This window comes from Leptodactylus fuscus, chromosome 6, assembly GCF_031893055.1.
Source record: "Leptodactylus fuscus isolate aLepFus1 chromosome 6, aLepFus1.hap2, whole genome shotgun sequence".
Classification (NCBI taxonomy): Eukaryota; Metazoa; Chordata; class Amphibia; order Anura; family Leptodactylidae; genus Leptodactylus; species Leptodactylus fuscus.
This window is the reverse complement of record NC_134270.1, coordinates 134,786,225-134,810,951: the sequence shown is the minus strand read 5'-3', so window position 1 is coordinate 134,810,951 and position 24,727 is coordinate 134,786,225. Positions and strand designations below refer to the sequence as shown.

At 41.0% G+C, this 24,727-nt stretch overlaps 2 protein-coding genes across 2 annotated transcripts; both read left to right on the top strand.

The window, feature by feature from the left end:
- The first annotated feature begins 6,144 nt into the window (after positions 1 to 6,144).
- LOC142209710 (glucose-6-phosphatase catalytic subunit 1-like) lies at positions 6,145 to 10,818 on the top strand. The gene is made up of 5 exons (XM_075278752.1): positions 6,145 to 6,422; positions 7,137 to 7,246; positions 7,582 to 7,687; positions 8,537 to 8,652; positions 9,179 to 10,818. The coding sequence occupies exons 1-5, from the start codon at positions 6,181 to 6,183 to the stop codon at positions 9,688 to 9,690; spliced, it is 1,086 nt and encodes a 361-aa protein (XP_075134853.1). The 5' UTR covers positions 6,145 to 6,180; the 3' UTR covers positions 9,691 to 10,818.
- Positions 10,819 to 14,361: 3,543 nt separating this feature from the next.
- LOC142210060 (glucose-6-phosphatase catalytic subunit 1-like) lies at positions 14,362 to 24,048 on the top strand. Its single transcript, XM_075279091.1, has 5 exons — positions 14,362 to 14,591; positions 16,638 to 16,747; positions 19,414 to 19,513; positions 23,222 to 23,337; positions 23,537 to 24,048. Exons 1-5 carry the CDS (start codon positions 14,362 to 14,364, stop codon positions 24,046 to 24,048), a joined length of 1,068 nt encoding a protein of 355 aa, XP_075135192.1.
- The last annotated feature ends 679 nt before the right edge of the window (positions 24,049 to 24,727 follow it).

Here is a 24,727-nt window from a genome sequence, read left to right as displayed (position 1 = left end):
TTGCCTTGTGAATTTTAGTAAGCGGGGGTGATGGAAGACGACATGACGTTATTTGGGAGAGTAATCATTAATTATAAGGAAAGCGAGCGACTTATGTGAACTCCAGCTCATGACACGTGGACAAAACAAGTTTACTGGCGGAGTGACTTTAGTCCTTGAAAAACATAGATACAAACATAATACAATTTATTTCCATTTGGTAACATTGGAAATATCACATCCGGTCCAAAGCTCAGAAAATAGAAACAGTCATTGATATAGATATTTATGTATAGTGCAGATGGTGCATAGAGCACTACATGGCGGAGGATGGATGGTACAATGATGATGACAAATTTATTTTAATCTAGAACTGAGGCTCAAGGTTCTTTTATGGGGAGAGACCCATGTAACATTGCCTGTAAGACACCAGCTGGATCTCCTCCATGAAAGCTAGCACCCCCCATAGCTGCGTCACAGGCAAAGTCTAGCCATGTAGTATCCTGTATTGTACTGATAAGGGGACAGTACCTGGGAACAGCTGCGTACAGATGGGTCTGGTGTGGCCGATAGCACTAGTTATGTCATGGGTCAAGCATTGACCTACAGGGTAGCCACCTACCAGTGAAGCTTGGGTCAGCTAGTTTACATAATAATTTTCCATGAAGCATTGCCTCATCATGAGTTAGGTACATCCTCCTGGTGTCCTTGTGTCTAGGGGAAAATAGATTCTGTCGTCATTTGAGCCACGAAACTGGCATAAGTGATGATGAATGTGACGTGGGTGATGGCTCTGCCCATTTTCTTAAAAGTAATGGGGCTGGCACAAAAATGCCGCTTGTGACTATTATATTTTTTAAAAGTCTCAAATTGTCGATGTGCAATTATGTCATGTACAAAAAAACTGGCTTAAAACAATAATAAATTCCTCTTGTTCTTACTTTGTACATTTGTAGCTAGGAGATCGCCCCACACATTTGGGGGACACATGGATGTACCACCGCCCTCTTTTATTTGAGTTCAGTTTTCTGGAAAAACTCTGGACTATTTGTTATTCTACCTGCCCCCCTATCTTTTCTTTCTTATATTTTCAGTATGGTATTTCCTTCATCGTGGCATCATGTCTTATTGGAAGTTCCTTTCTTTGGGCGTCCCGATTGGCAGCCATGTGTCTGCGGAGGAAAAATGGGACCTATTTAAGAAGTTACTATCATCGGGGTCGCAGAGTTTTAAGAAGATTCTACTTTCTGCCCTCATGCCTTGGTTTTAATGGACTGTCACAGTGTTTCTTCAGAAGGGCAATATGTCCTAGCAAGATTCTAGAATTGGTTGTGGTTTAAGAAATTTATTTTATTTTTGTATTATTTTGTATGGTTTATGAAATTTAATCTCAATTAAAGCCTGGTTCACATCTGTGTTTGGGTTTCCGTTCGAGGAGTCCGCTTAGGGAACCCTATATGCATTAAAAAGCGGTTACCTAAGGAAACCACACGGACCCCATAGACTATAATGGGGTTTCCGCTCGGTTTTGCACGAATCATGCAGAGAGAAAAGTGCAGACTCCCCGAACAGAAACCTGAACATAGTAAGCAGTTATTGCAGATGATTTAATGATCTGTAAATTGTTACCCTTAATAAATAGATGCTTGTCTGTATCTTCTTTTTGGTTATTTAGGTTATTTAGATGGAGCTTGTGCCACCATGAACATTCTTCAGCTTTCATCTACTTCTTGAATATGACTTGTTTCTTGGTCCATCCATACCAGCCATAACTTCTGCGTAGAATATCCAGTACTCCAGATGGTTTTCTAAATTTAGCTTGCCCGTATCCTAAAGATTATAACAATTTGGTGCCGGTAACATGGGGGACACTGTCCTCTTGTTTTTAACCCCAGGATCTCATGTCTCTGGTGACTGATAACTTGTTCCATTTGCTGTCTCTGTAGAGTTCAGCACCAGAGTTTATCGGTACCGAAAAAGTCAACATTTGTGAAAAGATAAAAGTAAAAGTTGTTACATAAAAGTTTAACGTTCCAAACTTTTTAAAAAAATTTGGTGCTAGCTGTCGTCTGAATGAACTTCTTCCAGATTACAGATGTCATAACTACAATTGGCAGAACAGCTAGTAGATTAAAATATGCTGTGCCGAGAAGATAAGCGTCTGTTTTACGTTGTGTATCACTCATGCTGTGTCAGGTTTTGGGCTTTCGTCCATTAGACTCTTGGCCAATCTGGTTGATGAATATCGACAATAGAAAGCTTTGATATCTGCCCTGCAGTGTAAATGTGCTGATCCCAGTGCTCAACCCACTTCAAGTCCTAATGGAATACAAATGAGTAAAATATCATTCATTAATCTACAAGACCAATTAAGATTTAGTCAGAATGTTTTACAGATTTATTACATAATTGATATAATATGTTATTTGTGACTTTGTGGGAAGAAGCGTTTTCTTCTAGGTAAAATGGGCATCTGGCTATTATCTAATGTGGTACGTACTAGAATATTAGAGCTGTAACTACAACAGAAGAGGCGATATAGTAACAGAACAACTTGGACTCCAGCCCAGATATAAAGCAGACCAAAACACAGGACAGCAATAAATATTACCCCCAACAAGATGTAGATTTGGTTCGATTGAAGTATTTCTAGAGGGTAGGAGTGACTGACAAATTTCCTTTACTGGACCTTATAATGTGGGAAGCATGAGAACTATACATGAGAACAATACATACAATGTAGCTCCCATCTAGTTCTGGTTCCCTGCCAGACGACCAGTGAAGACATTCCAATTCATCAGTTTTCTGACTGGATACAAATGTTAAGAATTGGACAACCCCTTTAAAAATTTCCTAAGACATTGAACTACTGTCTATGGGTGAACCTTAGAAGATACATTTCAATAGATATTTCTGAGATTCGGGTAAAAGATATCAGAGTTTTCATGAAAAGTTGAAATATGTGTACTGGACAGTCTGTTCTATGACTGTATAAGCCTAAATATTTAATGTCCTATCAGTTTTTCTGCAGCTAATAATCAGATTATGGGGACATGTACAAAAAGGAGTAGTCCCCCATTCTCTATCCATTACTACTACTTCTGGTTAAGTTACATGTAATTCTGCCAGAAGTAACTGTACAAGAGCTAACAAATAGCTGAGAAAAGACCTAGTGATCATCATATAGGTGGTCCAAGAACACTGAACTGCAACTATATGACAGATACATGAAGGTACACACTCCACTACTAGTATCTACCGTGCAGGCATGACACAAGAAAAAAGTTTGTCAGAAGAAGAAAGTACATAGAAGACTTGTAAGCTGTGAGTTGGGCAGAATCTTCAATCCTTTGTAGAGCAACAGTTTCCAGACATGCTGTGAGGAGAATCAGCCCCTCCCACCTGAATTCACTTTGTGAAGAGATCAGCCCACCTCCCTTCCCCTCATTGTGATCTGTCTCACATCTATGGGATGCTACTAACCTAGCAACAGAAAGTAAACTGTAAATTACCTAGAAGGGAGTCACATAGTGGCAGGAACTTTAGAGAGGTTTTCAGGCAAAAAGCAAACACATTTGCAATTACAGTGAATTACATGTTAGTCCAGAATCACATGTTTTATTTATTGAGAGTTAACTGTCTGAAAAGTTAGTGACCATTTAAGAGCTAAAACTCCCAGAGTATAACAAGTAGAGGCCCAGGAGAGGTGCACCAACATAATAAACATTAATACTTACCTTGCCTCTCCTCTCATAGGATCCTTCATTATGTCCCTTGCCAACTTCTTCTGACATCCTGCTTATTTAATGGACCCTGGGGACACTGCTGAGCCCAGCGGTTGGGTCATAGTCGACACTTGGGATGTGCCGAGATCATAATGCAGGATTCAGAATATGGATGCCAAGGGACCACTGGATGCTGTATAACTGTTTATTATGTTGTTGAACCTCCCATAGGCCTCCACTCTTTATATTCTAGGTATCTATCTGGTACACAACAGGGATCAGCTGCATACAAATGTTCCAATCCTGGATGTATTTTCAATTGGTGGTATCTCTGGAAATAATACATGTAGAAATGTGAATTTCATTTTTCATATGACTCCAGAACCATGGTTTTGTGCTATAGAATATATAACTGAGCTATAACTCAAATGCCGCCAGAAAATCAAAACTTGTGCAATATTTTAGGTGCCCTAGAAGATCAAAACTGATATATATGCCAGTAGTCACAGGGATGATGACCTACTCCGTAGTTTTCTTAGATTTTGCCCCCTGAATGCTTTTTACCTCGACTTCTTCTGTGACCTGTGACTACAGGGAGTCTGAGGTAGTCTGAAACATACCTAATGCATCATCATTGGCCAGACTGTCCCTCATTGTAGTTAACTAGGCAGTCAGTACATGGAGATCAAGTTCCATTGCAGCATTAATGTATTATAGATTCCGTTCCTGCTTCCAAACTTAGTGACACTTGTAGGGTCCCTGAAAGCTTCATTGCACCTGCAGAAGGTAAATCAGACTTATTGTCATGTTACATAAAACCATGAGCCAGAAAAGACCTATTACATTGTGTTCTAATCACACAATATAGTTTTACTGTAGGCCATAAAAGATGTCTTAATATCAATATGTAGCCCTAGTTAAATCCCTGCAACTGCTGCAAAAAACAGAAGATCATGCCAACTGAGATAAAACCTCTACTCACTTAAAGGAACAGTCTGTGCAAAACTAAAATACCTAGTGCATTGACTGATAGTGCAGTGCATGACACATGGAGTCTCTCTTTGGGGTTCTTTAAACTCCTAAGTAGTGCACTGCCCCCAGGTCCTATACTAGGTATATCACAGGTTATCTCACTGCTGGAAGACCACCACCACCAAACTGCTCAATTTTGTAGCAAAAATTCTAGAGTCAATTTGTAGGCTGCCCATGTAAGTCATGGTTGTGTGAGTTCCTTCCCATGGTCTCCCCCTTTAGATACACACAAAACCAAGAGTAACTTATATGGCCATGATAATGGCTTCAACTGGTATCATCAAGCAGTGTCACCATACTCCTGCATTGAAAATCTGCCTAGCTATGCAGTGCTACAGTCCGTGTCAGTACTGATGACAAACCTGGGCAGTAACAGATATAACTAAAGCCATCCATACGCATGAGGTTGCTTTTGGCCAAACACTCATTTGGCTGACAGCTATCTCACCCGAGCGGTGCCTGACAAGGAGAAGGGAGAAACTTCTAGTAGACTACTCTGGCAGTGGCTTACCTCCCTATGAACAAAAGGATCGGGCAGGTGAAACCCAACTGGACGATCCTAATCTCAAACGATGGCAGATTTTGGGGAAACATCTGGAGGACTTCATACAATTTCATGGTTGGCCAAACACACCCAAGTTAGAGGGTCTGTTCAACATACATCTAATATGTATCGGCTGCTTAAAGCTATGTCCGCACTGTTGTTTTGACTTCCATTTAAAAGGGACATTAGAAGACATGTGACAGATTTGTTCTACAATGGGTCCAAATGGTGTTTAATAGACGTCATTGGACCTCATGGAACCCATTTTAACATAAAATTGTGCTTAACACCACACTTTTCTTGCCATCGAAAGGGAAAGGGAACAGCGAACATCTCTAAAAGAAAAAAAATCAAAAGAAATAAGTATAAAATAATAAAAAAATATAAAAAATAAAGTATAAAATAATAAAATGGCGGCATATCTCCATAAATAAAATTCTTGAACTAATTGACAATTTATATAATGATAAAGTAATAAATAATAAAATGTTCTACAGTGTAATAGTAAATTCTCAGAATAGTAATACTTATCAGTAGACACTTGTACCATTGATTTTGCATTGACAGAGCGATAACGTAATAACCCTCCCAATATCCTAAAAGGTGCCAGAGGGTCAGGGTTGAGTAATGCGTCCCTGGAACACAGCACTGGCTTATTGAGCTGTTTTTCAGTTGCATTGTACCAAACATGTTTGTGACATTACCTTTGATCGACAGGAGATTTTTTTTTTTTCTTTCGACCAAAGTATTTTTTACTCTATGGGTCCAAAGGTCATAAAGCAGGTTTTTCAGTGGTAAACAGGAGGCCCGGGACAGTATAAATATTGCTGAAGGCACACAGTGACACACAGTACTCATAGAGCTACAGACAACCTCAAATAGCTCTAGACTAGTGATACAATGAACTCAATGATGGAGAACGGGATGGATGGTCTTCACGACTCTGGAGTCCAAATGGTCCAATATTTACAGGAGAACTACAAGAGTTCTCAAGACTGGTTCATGTTCATCTCCTTCGCTGCTGATCTAAGAAATACTTTTTTCATTTTCTTTCCCATCTGGTTCCATCTTTGTGAGTCAGTGGGCATCAAGCTCATCTGGGTGGCAGTCATTGGGGACTGGCTCAACTTGGTCTTCAAGTGGTGAGTACATCATACAATATACAGTAATATTATAGTAATAGTAACAAATGGGTTTGTGTCGTATACGTCATTCCTTGACCAGGTGGATAACACTGCTTGGTTATGTTGACCCTACCATTGACCACTGTTATTCTATACCATTGTTATTGACCTCCTGGGTCAGTCCATTTTAAGTATTTTATGTAGAATATTGGGTTTAATACTTTAAAGATCCTTTTATGCCACAACTTGTTCCTTATACTTGTAGTACAAACTAAGAGAACATGACAGTATGGGATACAAAGGTCCTTGGGTATTTATATCCTCAGCACCCCTGAACTTTTTGTGTCTTTTTACCCCAACCATATTGAATTAATATTATCTTGACAAAATATTTAACTTACCAATATCTGAATTAAAACTTTTTCAAGAACATTCTCCAAATGTGTAGTATATGAATTACTATAAATATTTAGAATACAATAAATTAGAGTATAATATTAGAATTTAGAATATAATATAAAATATAATATTTAGAATATAATAATATATTATATTCTACTAGTGATGGAAATCTATCACACACGATATGAATATTTACCCAATGACACCAGTACATGTTGGGATATTCCTACTGGTAAAGCACTGACATGTAACTAAAGACAAAAACATCTGTACCTATAAGAATTTTTATTAGGTTTACTTCAAGCTTACTTATTACTTTTTATTTTCTAGGATTCTCTTTGGACAAAGACCATATTGGTGGGTTCATGATACAGATTACTATGGAAATACAACAGCTCCAGTCATTGAACAGTTTCCTGTGACATGTGAGACGGGCCCAGGTAACAAACTATATATATATATGACACTTTAAGTGAGACATCGATCCATCTCTTCCATTGTCCATTGTTTGCCTCTGTAGATAACATGTAATTATTGAGCATACATGACATACTAGGCTTAGAACTGGGAGATCTGGGCGGTTAGACTTCTACTTCTTCTCAAAACCTCTTCATTTAGCCTAGAATTATATATATATACATATATTATATCTAGGATAGATAGATAGATAGATAGATAGATAGATAGATAGATAGATAGATAGATAGATAGAGAAAGAGTAAAAACAATTACATCTTACCCAATTTACTTATGTGTTTTGTTTTTCACTTTGTAGGAAGCCCTTCAGGTCATGCTATGGGCTCTGCTGGAATTTATTACGTCATGGTTACAGCTATACTTACTATCATGTTAAAGAAAAAGGAATCCATGTTTACTAGCTGGTAAGTTCAAGTACCATGTACAATGTAAAAAAAAACCAAAAAACTGTATTGGAGTTTAACAAGACCTCCAACCCCAAAATGGCCAAAGTTATTTTTGCATTAAAGTCAGTAGGAATTTTTTAATTTTGGATTTGCCATATTCAGACAGCCTTTTAAGGGTACATAACATGACACCCTATAGGGATACATATGTAACTGATATTATTAAGTTCTCTTTGGAGAAAATAAAATTATACCATTATTTTTTGCATTCTAAATGTATGCCATTCACCTGCGGCATAATAGCATGTCGCCTTTATTGTACAGGTTGGTAAAATTATGCCAATACCAATTTTTTTTGAACTATTGAACTATTTTGGGATACATCTCTAAGGGGTTAAATGGCCTGGAATTATAGACACCTCACTGAATATCCAGCTATCACCCAACACCACCTGTGCCAGTGTGATCAGCATAATATAAATGTATGCCAGTTTGCTTTTCCAGAGGCATTCTATGATGTACCTGTATACATTTATAATAGTATGCACATGTATGATACTGCAATGCTCAACAGCTCAGAATTATTTTGATCCGATATTAACTAGTAACCTGCCCCCCCAAAAAAAACTATTAACTTTAAGAAGTTTCAAAAAGTTTTCCCATGCCTTCAGCCCTCTGCTAGATCACCAATACAGTTACTGTGATTGTCGTACAGTCAGTAGCTACTATATATCTTTATTTTTTGTCCAGATCTACTTGTGACCTTGTTCTTTTCCTTATACTACAATATAAGTTGTATAAAAGTATAGGACTAAGCCAATATAGTTGTGAACTTATTACTAAATTTCAATACTTTTTGTATTTCAGGTGCCTGCGTGGAGCCCTTTGGACTGTGTTTTGGGCCGTCCAGGTCTGTGTCTGCTTATCTAGAATTTTCTTGGCTGCACATTTCCCCCATCAAGTTGTGGCCGGAGTTATTTCAGGTATGTAAGCATAGCTTTCTTTGAGTTTTTTTAAAGTCTTAAAGTCTTACTTGTTGTCATTTGGGGTGGAAGTGACTTGATCCAGTTATGGTCAAGATCCAATGTCTTGTACTTATTTAGAAAATTCGCAGTTGGTGCAGAAAAAGAAAACTACCCGAATATTGTTCCTATATGGAAACTCATTTTGTTCTATGCCCCTCATCTAACATTTGTAGAGTTAAACTTGAATAAGGGGGTCCAAACTTTGTATATTGGCCATTACGTCTTGGATTTACCTACGTAGTAGATGAAATAGTCTCAAGGAACGCCGTCTGCCTTGTTCCTGAATTTTTTTATCTACTATAATGCGACCTAGTGAATCTTTTAGGCCGGGTGTATACCATTGTGTAAATCTTTGAGTAGGTAGCACATGGCCCTGAAAGACCTATATGAACTTTATTCCGCTCTAGTAAAATGTTTCCTGTTATTTTTGAGTAAGAATTTCTACCAAGATCTAATCATAACTCTTGTTCTTTCTTCCAAACAGGCATGGTCGTGGCTGAGGCATTCCATCACACACAAACTATCTACAAGGCCAGTCTTAAGAAATACATCCTTACCACCCTTTTCCTGTTTTCCTTCGCTTTGGGATTCTACATCGTTCTTAAAGCCATGGGTGTGGACCTCCTGTGGACAGTGGAGAAAGCTAAGAAATGGTGTGAAAGACCTGAATGGATCCATATCGACACCACCCCTTTTGCTGGCCTTCTCAGAAACCTGGGAATCTTCTTTGGCTTAGGACTGGCTCTTAACTCCAAACTTTACCAAGACAGCTGCTGTGGCAAGCAAGGAAGCCAGTTCGCTTTCCGAATTTGCTGTATCATTGCATCCCTTTTTGTTCTACACCTCTTTGACTCTTTCAAGCCACCCACCAAAGTGGAGATGCTCTTTTATGCCCTTTCGTTCTGCAAAAGCGCTGCTGTGCCCCTGGCTGCTGTAGGAATTATCCCTTATTGCGTTTCTCAGGTTCTTTACCAACAAAGTAAAAAGATTCTCTAGGCTGTTTTAGTTTTTTATGTTTTTGTAGACTGTAGCATTTTCATAGTTTTTTTTAAAGAATAACCAAAGTATGAGCCATTGGTACCCATAGAAGACTCTTCCATCAACTGTTTGGAACAAATATGACTCTATGAAGAGATCTATTGCTTGGCAATGTCACTGTTAATAGAAAGTTCTGTGACCGTCTCCGTGTCATTGGTGTCATCAGTGGAGTTTCAAGTGGCCCAAAAGTGGCATGGACTTGTTGAGGAACCTTTGGAGCATCAAATTCTAATAGTAGAGACTATAGAAGTCATTGAAGCTTTCAGTGACTACCATGTTATAGATTTTTTTCAATTTTCAGAAGAGGCGTGATCCCCTTCGGTTACTTTTTTCCTTACGAACAAAGACATTTCATATAAACCCACAATCCCTTTCAAGAAAACCGTATTCTATGGCACTGTCGTCCCATCTCTACACATAACAAGACTAGAAGTTTTGAAGTTTGGTATTGAGCGAGTTTGTTATCTGTAACCATCAAGCTGTTCTGAAACTACAATTCCCATCTTGGGCTTCTAACTAGTAGACGGAGCTGGATCAATGGGACTTTTAGTAAGCAATCTAATAGTATAGCCCTATACTGAGATGTAATGGTATGAATGGGTAAGACTCTTTTTACATTGCGTTGGTCTTTCATTCTGAGGTTTCCATCAGGAATATTTCCAGATTAGTAACCTCAATCATATGTACTTCATGGTTACTACTGTCAGACTTAGACTCTATAGGCTCCCATATTGCACAGGATACATTTTTTATTGGAAGCCACTGTATACTGAATATCATAGTCCATTGCACTATTCCATATATTAATGGTACCAAACCCAAATGTATACAGGCCAGACTGAGGACACTCTTTCTGTCTGGTGGGGAATCCGTCTAACATATGTGCCCCGAAGCTTTCCGGGAGAATATAGCGACACGGTGTGAAAAGAGCCTAAAATGTAACTTGTTGCCAGGTCGTAGCATGTTAGCATTGCATTTTTTATATTTAGCATCTTTATTAATATATATATTTATTCACACATTAGCACCTGATGTTATTTGGTTATTGAGACCACGACAGAAATTGTTAATTGTGTAAAGTTTCACTGAACATTTTTTTGGAAAAAATTAGATATTTTTGAATTAAAAAAAAGAAAATACACAAATGGTTTTGTTCGGTTATTTGCTCAATTCATGGGAAATACATGGGGATAAATGGGGAAAACAAAAAAAAGGCACCTATCATCTATCTTCGGTGCTCCGTGCGCTCTTGGTCCACTTTCCTTTGCATATTAGGACTGGCATTGCCAAAAACCGCAAGGTTCACATGGCTGATGAGACCAATAAGTGGCCTCAACAGTCAATGGTAAGGAAGCGGTGGTGTAAGTGAGTGACGTCATCGTTCCTTTACTGTTGTAGGCCTAATGTTAATCCATTTATGAGATTGACAGCTGAATCATATGACATAGATCAGTTGCTCAGGTTAATAACACATGGAAAGGCTTTAGACAACTTGCTAGGCCTAGAAGAAATGGAGCCTCTGTAGCTCTGCATGACAATGTATTATGTCCCCAACTCAAGACCTAGATTTCCACTAAGCATACAGCAGAGAAGAAGCAAGACATTTTGTATTGTCTCACTCACATTTCACAAACTTTGTCCCACAGCCTTCCGGACCAGCTAAGCCCCTTATCTTTTAGATTAACCCTTCCTACCAAGGAGATTTTGAGCAAATGATCTCTATTATCTCTAAGGCTGGTCATACAGATAAGAAGATGTTGGCCAAAAGCTGGCTATCTCTGCCAACCCTCTGCACTCTTATATCATACATGTTGGCTTAGTGTGACCGAGCATGCATGTCTTCTCAGTAGGGAAAGGAGATGAAACCACGGACACATTTGGCTGCAGCACAATAAACAGGATCAGCCATGATAAAGTATAGCAATCCTATTCCTATCTGCCCTGACATTTGCCATCAAGAAGATACTAGAGGCCTCATACACATTAGGGGGCATTCACACTTGCGCCCCTGAACGTCTGCCGTGTTTCTGTCCTAATACCCGGAGAAACTGCATAGGGCATGGCTTGCCAGCGGTCAGTTTTAAAACCCACTCATTTGAATGGGTTTTAATTGCAAAACGCCAGGGTCTGTATGCAGCTTCTCCACCTGGAAAAGTTTTTTTTGGACCCGATGCAAAGTTCTTCATGTCTGACTATGTGTCTGTGCAAAAAAAAGGTTTGAACATGGAGAGGCTGCATACGGACACTGGCAGGTTGCAATTAAAACTAATTCAAATCAATGCCGGCAAGCCGTTCCCTATCCAGTTTCTCCAGGGATTAGGACTGAGACCCGGAGAGTGGACACGGGGTGAAAGTGTGAACGTCCCCTTACATGAACAGCCATTCCCACCAAGATCAGTGGGTTCAGCCAACATTAAAGGGGTTTTCCAGGAATTATTGATGACCTAGCCTTACGATAGGTCAGCAACTGAAGGTCCTGGTAAACCCCTTCAATCTAATATGTATGGACATATGATATTAGTATATGATAGGCTACAAGAATAGAAAAAAAAGGAGGAAGGTGCTCCACAGTGTAAGAGATGCCAAGGTGAATGTTTAAGTCATATGTGCCGAGGTTGGTGCAACACTATTAATAACTTACCTTCTATCACTTATAGATCAATGTTATCACTTTCTCAAATGCTACACGTAAGCGGAGATCTCATTGATACCTTGTACTTATTTTCACCACTTTTTGCCTCCCTAATGACCTTTCTATTTGTTTACGCATAATTTCTCTGCATATTAATTACTTCTTCCTAGGAATTTCTATGGCCTGGGATTCTAATATTGATAAGGTCAATATCAACGTCATGTTTTATATATCTGTCTAAGCGCCAGGGCAGGTCTGCATGCCTGCGAAGTGAAAAATAGATTATAGACCTTATGGGGTCAGAGCTGGACTCTCCTCACCAATCCCAGACACCAACCTATCATTCAGTGCAGAATTTAAGTTTTTTGGCTCCTGGCACTGGCGTACTACCTGGACAGAGGGCAGGGTCATTTGCCCCTGAAACCCATAGCCACTGCATGGTCTGCCCCCTTTGGTTTTACCATTGGTTAGAAGGGTGGAAGCCACTCATGGCATGAAGGACAAGAGCATTATAGCACAGGACAAACCAAAGACAGTGTCATGTTAGTAGCTATAACCTAGTATATTTCCACTCATATCACCTGTCCAAAAATCATGATCTGTAATAAGGACACAACCTCTTATTTATAGAAACACAAAGACAACATATTCCAGGACATGAAGTACAAGGGACACTGTGTTCTACAGGACCACAATGCACTGCAAACAACAACCCTCTAAAGTCATTTATATAACTTACACATAGCGATAACACTCAATATAAATCTATTATAATATCATTAAAATATAATATAATTTAGTGGGCGTTCACATTTGCTCCTGCTGTCCTTCATGAATCCAACCAGAATTGCAGTAAAACAGATTGGGAACGGTTTGCAAATGGTGCATGTAAAAACTCATTCACTTCAATGGGTTTTTAGAGCAATCCGCAGGTGTCTATTTGCAGCCTCTCTGCTGTGAATCCGCTTTTTTTGAACAGACTCAAAGTCGTGCATGTCCAACTTTGTGGTATGGTATGATACTGTTATTCACTATTATTGCAGCATGTAATCTCTGCCTATGCATGATACTGTAAGTCGCATTGACACATTACAGCTGGCGCTAGGTTCCAGCTGACAAAGGACTAGAAAAACATGTAGATTGGAGCGCTGTAATAGCGGTTACACACGAAGCATGGCAGACCCCATTGACTATCACGGGGTCCGTCCGGTGTGTGTCATTTAGTTCTCTGTGCGGAGTGATCTTGGCTTAGCTTGATGTTGGTTATACAGCCTGACCGCGGTTGGGAGGAAGGATCTCCGATAGCGCTCCCTCTTACACTTGGGGTGAAGCAGTCGGTCACTGACAGTACTGCCCAGTGCTATCACGGTCTCATACATGGGGTGGGATTTGTTCTCCAGCATGGAGCTCACCACAGACAGTATCTTTCTGTCACCCACCACCTCTACTGGGTGGTAACTTTTGTTGGACCAAACCATTAGAAAGAATGAATGAATTCCAAGTTATTGTGTTTCTCTAATCTTAGGATTTAGGAGATTTTCTAATTAGAGACACACATACCCTTTATTATTCAGAGTTAGCGAAAATGAGGATGCCTCGAAGCCTAAGCACACTCCTTATAATGCCTACTTTGGCTCTTCTGCTATGTCAGCAGACAAGTAGGAAGATTACAGGAAGTGGTTTCCATTGGGATTATTTGATGTATAATCTCAAAGTCCCATCCTTTGAATGGTTCAACAGATAAAGACCATAGCGCATAAGCAGGATTACAAAAACAAGTCCGTATCTAAGTGGAGGGGAACAGCATGGTAATCATTGATTAGGAAGAGGACAACCTTCGGCCAAAATGGGAAGATATGTTGGAAAATGGAGTGGTGAAATGTTTGTCTGATATCTCTTGTTTGAAGAGATGGAGGGGGGCATGGACGACAGGCTATATAAGCCTGGGGGCATACATGAACTTTGGTTTGCCACAGAACACAAGAGAGGTTTGTAGGATGGAGGGGAGCATGGACTTGCTTCATTCTACAGGGATTTCTATAGTTCGATATCTTCAGGAGAACTTTATAAGTTTCCAAGATTGGTTTGTATTTGTGTCACATGCAGCTGACCTTAGGAATACCTTCCACATCTTCTTTCCTATATGGTTCCATCTGAGTGAGTCTGTGGGTATCAAACTGATATGGGTGGCTGTGGTTGGCGACTGGCTCAACCTTGTCCTCAAATGGTAAGTACTCTATTGCAGTGACACTTCCATTATAGGGTATCCCAATATATTGAACCATATATGTTATGGGAGAATATATTCTCTGGTGCTGTATAGTAGTGAGTAGAGTCCAGTTGAGGTTGCAATGTAATGAAAAATCCAACATGGGAAACATCAAAAAAATTAACGTTGATGGTCAACTATACATTTGGCACACTTTTAAAACCTTTAGTGCAATGTACTCAAAATATGTTTTGTCACATCATTGTAGGATAAAAGTCACTAACCTGATAGTATATATCAAAAAATGTCAAAAATCATGAACCACTCCAGATGCCCATGGGTTAGACCAATGGGTGCATCTATGATATGGGTTGTGCCTACCAAAAGACTAAGGAATGAGAGGTTGGTACTAGGCGATAGCATGTTCTTAAGGTGCCATACACATAAGTGTGGAGTCAACTGATTTTGGCACAACCAGCCAACTTTGTATATAAGCAAGGGGGGTGCCAACTGATGTTTAGGGAAAGTAGGGATGCCCAATCCTTTTTTCCAAGGAAGGCTAACTGCAGCCAAAAGTGTCAGGCATTGATATATTTCCCTTGACCAAACCAAGTGTGCATGTATGTATAGGAGCCGAGGAACATCTGATGGCTAAACACGTAGCTACTGTAGGAATATGGCTAACACTGGCAGCTGACTGAACGCTGGGGCTCTTACGGATTAACACAATGAAGGAGTTGTCACGCAACATTACCCTATTGTTGACTAGAATGGGACTGATCTGCTGTGTGTTATCATTGTGTGCTTAGTTTATATAACATTTGCCAGTGACAATATGCATGACTTACTATCTGGCCTGTCCAGGTGACCCAGGCAGCGCACATGTGTGACATACCACCTTCATGTACTTAGGGCATACACTTAGCACGCTCTCAGAGACTGCTGATAAAGTGGATCCATAAATAGCAGCTGAGCAGAATTAATGGGCCAAACACAATATTGTTATTCAGTTCCAAGAATAGAAATGAAGATTCTGCAGGATGGCCCTTATTTTCCACATCATCATCAAAATCTTGGTGCAAGGCAAAAACAGCAGAATAAAAAGATACTCGGTCATGAATCTATGGCATTGTTATCATCTGTTCTATTTATCTATAGCTAAAGGCTGTGCTCTATGTCAGTAGCCTTGCAGAATCGGAACAATAAACCTCTGCTTACCGTGTTGGTTATCTCTTCATGCTTGTGTACTTTTCCATCCGAAAGTTGAAGTTGCCCTAAAAATCTGTCACATAAGAAACCTATAAATACTCCATGGTAAGTGGGTGCTCGGTGACAGATCATGTACTGGGGTCTAGGAGATTTAAGTAACTCAAAGGCCAAAATATGAGATCTAATATGTAACTTTAGAAATTAAAATGTTCCTGATTTAGGCTCAGGTTCAGAAATGGATTGAGCAGAGGGAGAAGTATAAGAACTTCCTATATATTTCACTTTCCGTCTGTGGCCACTACTAGGTTTGGCTCAAAAAACGCAGCAAAATCTGCAACAAAAAAGTAGCCATTTTGTAACATGTGGTGTCAACCATAAGGGGGTTTACAGGATTAGAAAACATGAAAACAGCGCCACTCTTGTCCACAGGCCAGGCATGGTACTACAGCATGGAACATTCACTTCAATGAAGCTCCTGCTAGAAGAAATGATCCAACAAATTTTACACAATAAAATACACCAAAGTCACAAAATGAATAACTAATAACACAACTTAATTAATGCATGATCACAAAGCTAGAAACTAAAAGACAGGAGGAGGTCACAGCTGGCCCCCACCCCAAAAATATAAGGTGCAATACACTTATTAATCCCACATCACGAAAGTGTAGGAAATAAAATACAATCAAAATCCTCTAGGAATGGCTGACAGCAGAGAACAACAGCAAACAAGTGCAATCCTGTGATAATGGCTGACAGCAGAGAACAACAAAGAGCAAGTGCTGTATATAGTTATACAAGTCTCTGATAAAATAAAAGTGAAAGATAAAATTGAATTGCTGTTTTTCACTACAGGATACTTTTTGGACAAAGGCCCTACTGGTGGGTACACGAGACCTCCTATTATGGCAATGCCTTATCTCCAGAAATAATGCAGTTCCCTGTAACCTGTGAGACTGGACCAGGTAAGAAGAGTCTGCATTGGCATGATCACAGCGTGTGCCAGGTCTGCCTAGAATACCCTAAGACTAGAGACTGCTTATATCACAGAGGGTCTTAAAGGGAGGCTACCACCTCCACTAAGCATATTCACCTTTGTCAGGTATATCACTTTTGCAGATTTACAGAAAAACTACTTTGAAGTTTTATTAAAGGGATGCTATCATTCAAACTCATTTTTTTCTCACTAACACATCGGAATAGCCTTAAGAAACACTATACTTCTCCTACCTTTCGATGTCTTCTCCACACCGCCATTCGCTTGAAATCCCGTTTTTTGTTGGTATGCAAATGAGTTCTCTTGCAGCACTGGGGGCGGGCCCCAGCGCTCAAACAGCACTGGGGGCTTCCCCAATGCTACGAGAGAACTCTCTCCAGCGCTGCCTCCATCTTCTTCAGCAACAGCCTTTTCACGCGTCTTCTTCCGGCGCGCAGGGGGTCAAAATTCAACGCATGCGCAAGTCGGCGCTGCTGCTACCTAGACCTCTATAATCCTTGGTTGCACCACTCTGTACAGTAAAGACTGATCCTCCCCATCTCCCTTCCTGCTTGAGTAGTCAGAGCAGTGTTCCAGGAACCTTAAGGCGCGCCCCCAGGGCACCAAAGTTTTCAAAAGTGACTTACATTAAAGTAGTATGATGTTTATCAATGTAATGTGTTCTTTAACATGGCATTGACAGGTGAATATGCTTGGAGGAGATAATAAACTACCTTTAACTGCTGGAGGGGGACATTAAACTGGGGGAAACTAAAGGTGGACATTAATGTCCCCCTTCAGCGGCCCTCCATTTTAATGTCCCCCTCCAGCTGCCATCAGTTTAATGTCCCCCTCCAGCTACCCCCAAGGTTTAATGTCCTCCTCCAGTTGCCTCAGTTTAATGTCCCTTTCCATTTGCCACTAGTTTAATGTCCCTGTCCAGTGACCCCCACAGTTTAATATCCCCCTCCAGCTGCCCCCACTTTAATGTCCCCCTCCATCTGCCCTTTCAGTTTAATGTCCCTATTCATCTGCCCCCACCCCAGTTTAATGTCCCCTCCTCCATCTACCACCAGTTTAATGTCCCCCTCCACCTGCCTCCATTTTAATGTCTCCCCTCTATCTGCCCCCAAAGTTTAGTTCATGGAGCTGTAGACGTGATATGTGTGACATCATCACATCGCGCCTACAGCTTCCAGAGCACACAGGGGCCACAGTGGTGAAGCAGGGAGTGAACGATACCTGCTTCACCAATGTATGTAACTGTAAATAATTAGAGATGAGCAAACACTATTCGAAACAGCCGTTTCGAATAGCACGCTCCCATAGAAATGAATGGAAGTGGCCATTCATTTCAATCGGAGTGTGCTATTTGAAATGGCTGTTTCGAATAGTGTTTGCTCATCTCTATAAATAACCCCATCTGCCAGACACAGATAAGTTAAGTCCAGGACATATCTGTCAATGACCAGGACAGTGGGACAGAACCCGGAATCCTGGACAGTACTGTTAAATCTGGGACAGTTGGGGAATATGGTAATTATAAACCTCAGGTTATTTCTTAACAAATAAGCATATAGTCCTTTTTAAACGCTGATATGGTATCTTCCATTACTACCCCCTTGGATTGGCATGCAATAGTTTTACTACTCTAACTGTAAAGAACCCTATCCTATATTGATGTCTAAATCGCCTATAATGTAATCTGGTACACAAGGACAGAATAAATTATGGGGCAGTTTTTAGTACAGCCCGTGCATATATTTGTACATGTAAATCAGGATAACCTCTAAGGCGTCTTTTCTCCTAGTTAAACAACCCATTTTTTTGTAGCCTGGCATCCATGACATTTAGTAATCAAGTTGCCCGCCTTGAGCTCTTTCTAGCTCTCCTATCATATTTTTAGAATGTGGGGCACTAGATGTGGTTTTACAAAGGAAAGGCAATAATACATTGGGATCTCTCTTTTTACATTCCCTAAAATCTTTATTGCTTTGGCAGCAACTGCTTGACATTGAGTACTGCAGCTTAGGCCTGGTTCACATCTGCGTTCAGTATTCTGGTCTGGGAGCCCACTAGGGGACCTCCCGAATGGAATACTGAACGCATTAAAAAGCGGTGAGCAATGAAAGCACACAGACCTCATAGACTATAACGGGGTTCGTGTGTTGTACACGCGGTGTCCACATTAATCATGCGGAGAGAAAAGTACTTCCAGAACTACTTTCCTCTCCACATAACTCATGTGGACACCGTCTATGGGCTCTGTGTGCTTTCATTGCTCACTGCTTTTTAATGCGTTCGGTATTCCATTTGGGGGCTCCCAAAGCGGACTCCCCAAATGGAATACCGAACACAGATGTAAACTAGGCCTTAGTTGACTTGGTACCAGAGTCCAAGTCCTCTTACTCTGTTGTTGAAATTTTTGCTTCCTGTCTGCCCTCCTCGCCTTTGTCCATAATAATTTTTCTATATCGCTGACCACTCGAAAAACAATAAGGACCCGTATCCAAAACTTTCTCACAAGTATGTTTGTATCAGAACCCATAAACATCCTGAGATAAAAGCCCTTTCTTTAAGTTAGATTGGCATCAACCCTCCCATCCTGCATGGAGTATTTCTTGTAAGGATTTCCTGCTTTCTTTCCAATCACAGGAAGTCCATCGGGGCACGCTATGGGCTCCTCATCGGTATATTATGTGATGACATGTGCTGCGCTCTCTCTTCTGCAAAATCACACCTCCTTCAAGAGCCGGTGAGTGATGAGGAAACTTTGGCTGAACTTATTGCTATGTGAGATATGAACAGTTCCTCCGCTCACCTAATAAATGTCTTATTTACTGTGCGTTACAAGTTTACAATATAAGTTAAACCCCTGGCGGGAGAGAACTTCTAGGAATGATCATTAGGTGTCAGAGATGATCATGTAAACCCTCCTGGACTGTGTCATCACTAAAAAGAGTGGAAGTGGAAGACCTTATTCACATGATAGTGAAGAATGGCCGTAGAAAGGCTGTTTTTAAAGTATTCCTCAAGCTATAAACCATATAAATAAAATCCGTAAGCAAATATTGCCCCACACAATAATCAATGATCCAATATAAGTTGAGTCAATCTATATTAAATAATATAATAATATTAATCATTTATGATATTTACATAATGCATTATTAATGTTGGAGACACATGGGCACCACACTGCCCCCGGTGTGTTTTTAACCCCTTCAGACATCCAATCGTGGGCATTAACCCCTCTGGCGCCTCAGTCAAAGCTAACCGAAGCACTATTTTCCTGGCAGCACATGGGTGCCGCCATTTTTCCATTGATTATGGGCACCCGGAACAAGCTTCGGGGCCGACGTCACGTTGGTACAACAGCTGGGAGCCTTGTGAAGGCTCCCCGGGCCTGTCTGAAACAGCCGTTTCGAATAGCACGCTCACATAGAAATAAGCACAATTAATTGAGATCATGAGAGATCCTGCATCGTGGACCCTATACCTTCAACTATAACTGATGGGTAGTTGTTCAAAACCAATCGCTAAATGTTGTATTGTGTTATCACATAGGGTCTCTTATGTAAAGAGGTATTCTCATCATGGACAGGTATCCACAGGCTGCTTTTCCACTCTCAGCTGGTGTGAGATAGCGATTGGGGGATGCCGTTCTAAAAACAGATGTGGGTCCCTTCATCTAGTGGAAATTTATGGCATATATAAGAATACCACTTTAACCCCTTCCCAACATGCGCCATAATAATACAGAGCATGTCGGGTGTGTAACTATGGCGACCGCCCGGGAGCCGGGCGGCTGCCATAGCCGCCGGGTGTCTACTGCTTTAAGCAGTAGACAACCGGCTCTAATGCCTCCGATCGGTCCCCGGACCAATCGGAGGCATTAACCCCTCTGGTGCCACGGTCAAAGGCGCCGGAGGCGCCATTTTCCCAGCGACGCATGGGCGCTGCCATTTTGCCAGTGATCGCCGGCTCCTGGAGCATGCTCCAGGGCAGATGTCACGGCATGATAGCCGGGAGCCTTTACAAGGCTCCCAGGCTTGTCTGCAAATTCTTTCTTTTGCAGGCTGCTATGCAGGGGTTCAACACCCCTAGGGGGTCTAATAAATAGAATTTTTTTTTTTTTTTTTTAAAAAGTAAAAAAAAATATAAAAAGTATTAAAAATTCAAATCACCCCCCCTTTCCCTAGAACACATATAAAAGTAGTTAAAAACTGTGAAACACATACATGTTAGGTATCCCCGTGTCTGAAATCGCCCGCTCTACAAATCTATAAAAATATTTTTCCTGTTCGGTAAACGCCGTAGCGGGAAAAATAGTCAAAAGTGCAAAACCACCGTTTTTTCACTGTTTTGATTCTGATAAAAATTTGAATAAAAAGTGATCAAAGCAATAACATTTTCCCGAAAACTAAGTACACCCGGCCCTGCAAAAAAAGATGCTCTATGCATCCCCGTACACCAACGTATAAAAAAGTTACGGCTGTCAGAATATGGCGACTTTTAGAAAACAAAATTTTTTAACACAGTTTTGGATTTTTTTTTAAGGGGTCAAAATGTAAATAAAACCATATAAATTTGGTATCCCTGGAATCGTACTGAAACACAGAATACAGGGGACATGTCATTTTGGCTGCACAGTGAATGCCGTAAAACCAAAGCCCGTAAGAAAGTCACAGAAATGCATTTTTTCTTCAAATCCACCCCATTCTGAATTTTTTTCCTGCTTCCCAGTACATTATATAGAATAATTAATGGTGGCATCATGAAGAAAAAATTGTCCCGCAAAAATTAAGACCTCATATGGCTCTGGGAGCGGAGAAATAAAAATGTTATGGGGTTTAGAAGGAGAGGAGTCAAAAACGAAAAACGAAAATCAAAAAATGCCATCGGTGGGATAGGATTAAATCAATGGCTGTGCACAGGGTCACTTTAACCATATGGTCAATGGGGCATTTGCACCAGGCCCTTTGGTAGCAGGAACCCCCTTTAGACAGCGGGACAATCCTACATTTTCTGTACCGCTGTCTAGCACAGTGGGTCCAAGATACCCGAACTCATCGTTGTCCTCTGGACACTGAAGAGTTATAGTCAGTGATGAAGTAGGGTCAGCTCCCTGCTTCACCATCTAGCCGCTTTCTTTGCTGCCAGTGTCCTGGGAGCAGGAGGCGCGATGTAGTGATGTTACTCAGACTGCCTGTTACTCCTTAAAGACTCCGGGACCAGAGAGAGGAGTGAGCAGGGGAAGAGGAAAAGGTGAGTATAAGGTTTGTTTTTTTCATTGATATATACAGTGGGGGACATGAAACTGTGGGGTCAAGCTGGGGGATGGGGATGGGACATGAAATTGTGAGTAGCAATGGGAGGTGGGCGAACATGATACTGTGGGGGCAAACTGGGGTGAGGACATGATACTGTGGGGGCAACCTGAGAGAGGCATGTCAGTGTGTGGGGGGCAAGATACTGTGGGGGCAACTTGGGGTGAGAACATGATATGGGAGGGGGGTCTGGGCATGACACCATGGGGGCAACCTGGGGGATGGAGTTACATGATACTATGGGAGCAACCTGGAGTGAGGACATCATATTGTGGGAGCAACCTGAGGGAGACATGCCAGTGTACGAGGACATGATACTGTGAGTGCAACCTTGGGTGAAGACATGATACGGGGTGGGTTTGAGCATGACACTATGGGGCAACCTGGAGGGTGGGGACACATGATACTGTGGGTGCAACCTGGGGTGAGGACATGATACTATGGGGGCAACCTGATGGGGGTATGTCAGTGTGGAGGACATGATACTGTGGGGGCAACCTGAGGGGGCATGACACGTTAGCGGCAGCCAGGGAGTTGGGAAGATGTGAATTTGTGGGGGCAAACTGGATGGGGAAATGAATCTGTTGGGGGGCAACCTGGAGGTGGACATTTGAAGGGGAATATTGTATGGGGCCGTTATACTGTGTGAGAGCCACTAAGGGGCGTTATACAATGTGGAGGCCATTGAAGGAGCATTATAATTTGTGCAGGTCCGGTATTTCTAGGTGGTGGTGATTGGGAGGGAGGGGAGCCATTAATGAAATCTTTGCACAGGGCCCACCAATGTGTTAAAATGGCCCTGGCTGTGCATGTACCGCATGAACATTCTGAGTCTCCATAGCAAGAAACATTTCTTGTCCACTCTAGTACAGTAGTAGATGGAAGTCCTGAATGTAGATGTCCACTCCTCTCCTACTGTATAGTATTTGAGACAGGTCTTGTAAGTCAGATACCTGCATTAAAAAGTCTATGTGACCATGTACAGAGGTAACAAAGTTCAACTTGACAATAAATGTATATGTAATTTCTGTATGATTTTGTGGTGGGTCCAACATATGACCAGTAGCAGAAGACATGAGAGTGAGTGTGGTCTAATGCGAATGTGATGACCTTTTGCTTCATCCCAACACCAGATGCCAACGTTGGGCCTTGTGGGCTTTCTTCTGGGCAGTACAGGTCAATGTTTGCCTATCCAGAGTCTTTGTGGCAGCACATTTTCCCCATCAGGTCATTGCAGGTGTCATTTCTGGTAAGTAAATACTTTTATATTGGAATAAAAAAAAGTACATAGTTGGGTGTTAGACCCTACACGAGATAGCAGTATGTCTTAATGTTGTAGATTCAACTAATATGATTATAGTCCTAGAGATTGCTTTTCCTGGGACATTTGTATGACATTTCAGTTATCAGGTTTGCCTGGTAACATTACATCTTTGTTTTCCCTCCAGGAATCATTGTGGCCAAAGCATTTAACCATCTACAAGTTATATACAACCTCAGCCTGAAGAAATACATCTATACCACGCTGTTCTTCTTCTTATTTGCTTTGGGTTTCTACTTACTACTCAAAACAGTTCACGTGGACCTTTTGTGGACCCTTGACAAGGCAGCACATTGGTGTGCCAAGCCAGAGTGGATCCATATTGACTCTACACCATTTGCTGGCCTGATCCGGAACTTAGGCATGTTCCTTGGCTTGGGAATAGCCTTAGACACCCAGATGTATAAGAACTGTTGCAAGGACAAGCAAGGAACTGAATTCATATTCCGTCTTGGCTGTATCATAACTTCTCTAGTTGTTCTTCACCTCTTTGACTCCATTGAGCTTCCATCTGATGTGGAGATGGTCTTCTATATCCTCTCGTTCTGCAAGAGCATTGTTGTTCCTGTAACAGCTGTAGGAATTGTTCCTTATTGTGTATCGCATGTATTACGGGGACAAGATAAGAAGGTCTTTTAAACAACAGTTTTATGTGCTTACTTGAAAAGACATTTACAAGAATACTTCCTGTAATGTTGTGTAAATGTTTCAGTATCTTTGGGAAGTGTTTGTTAGATTTGGTGATTCTTTGTATGCAGCAGTCGCCATATGGAATGCGTGTTATGGATGTGGTGTAGGCTGTCTCCTCCTAGATCTTCATCTCTTTATCCCAGTGTTTAGATATTGTACATTTCAGGTTCACTTGATGAAAAGCATACGCACCTCCTGCATTCTAATATCATATACAAAAGAGATCTTACAGTCAAAATATGTTTGTCCTTAAGGCATTGGATGAGATTAAAGAGAGTCTACCATTTGAAAAATACGTTTTTAAATAATGTCACATTGGAATACCTTTTACAAAGGCTATTCTACTCCTACCTTTCTTTCTCTTGTACTCCCCGCCATTTCTGTGAAAAAAACATTTATTTTCATATGCAAATTATGCTCAAGTAGAACAGGGCGGTGTTCCTCCTGTGCTCTGAGCACATCAGTGTCATCCCCCTGTTCGCTGTCCCTTGTTGCATCCTGTTCACTTCCCCCTGTATCTTCTCTTCTCAGTCTTGCGTAGCATCCAAAACGCTATTTTGCTGTGGTCTCTTACTTAAGCGTACTGCGCATGCGCAGTTTGTTTCTATAAGAGAGCACCGAAAAATAG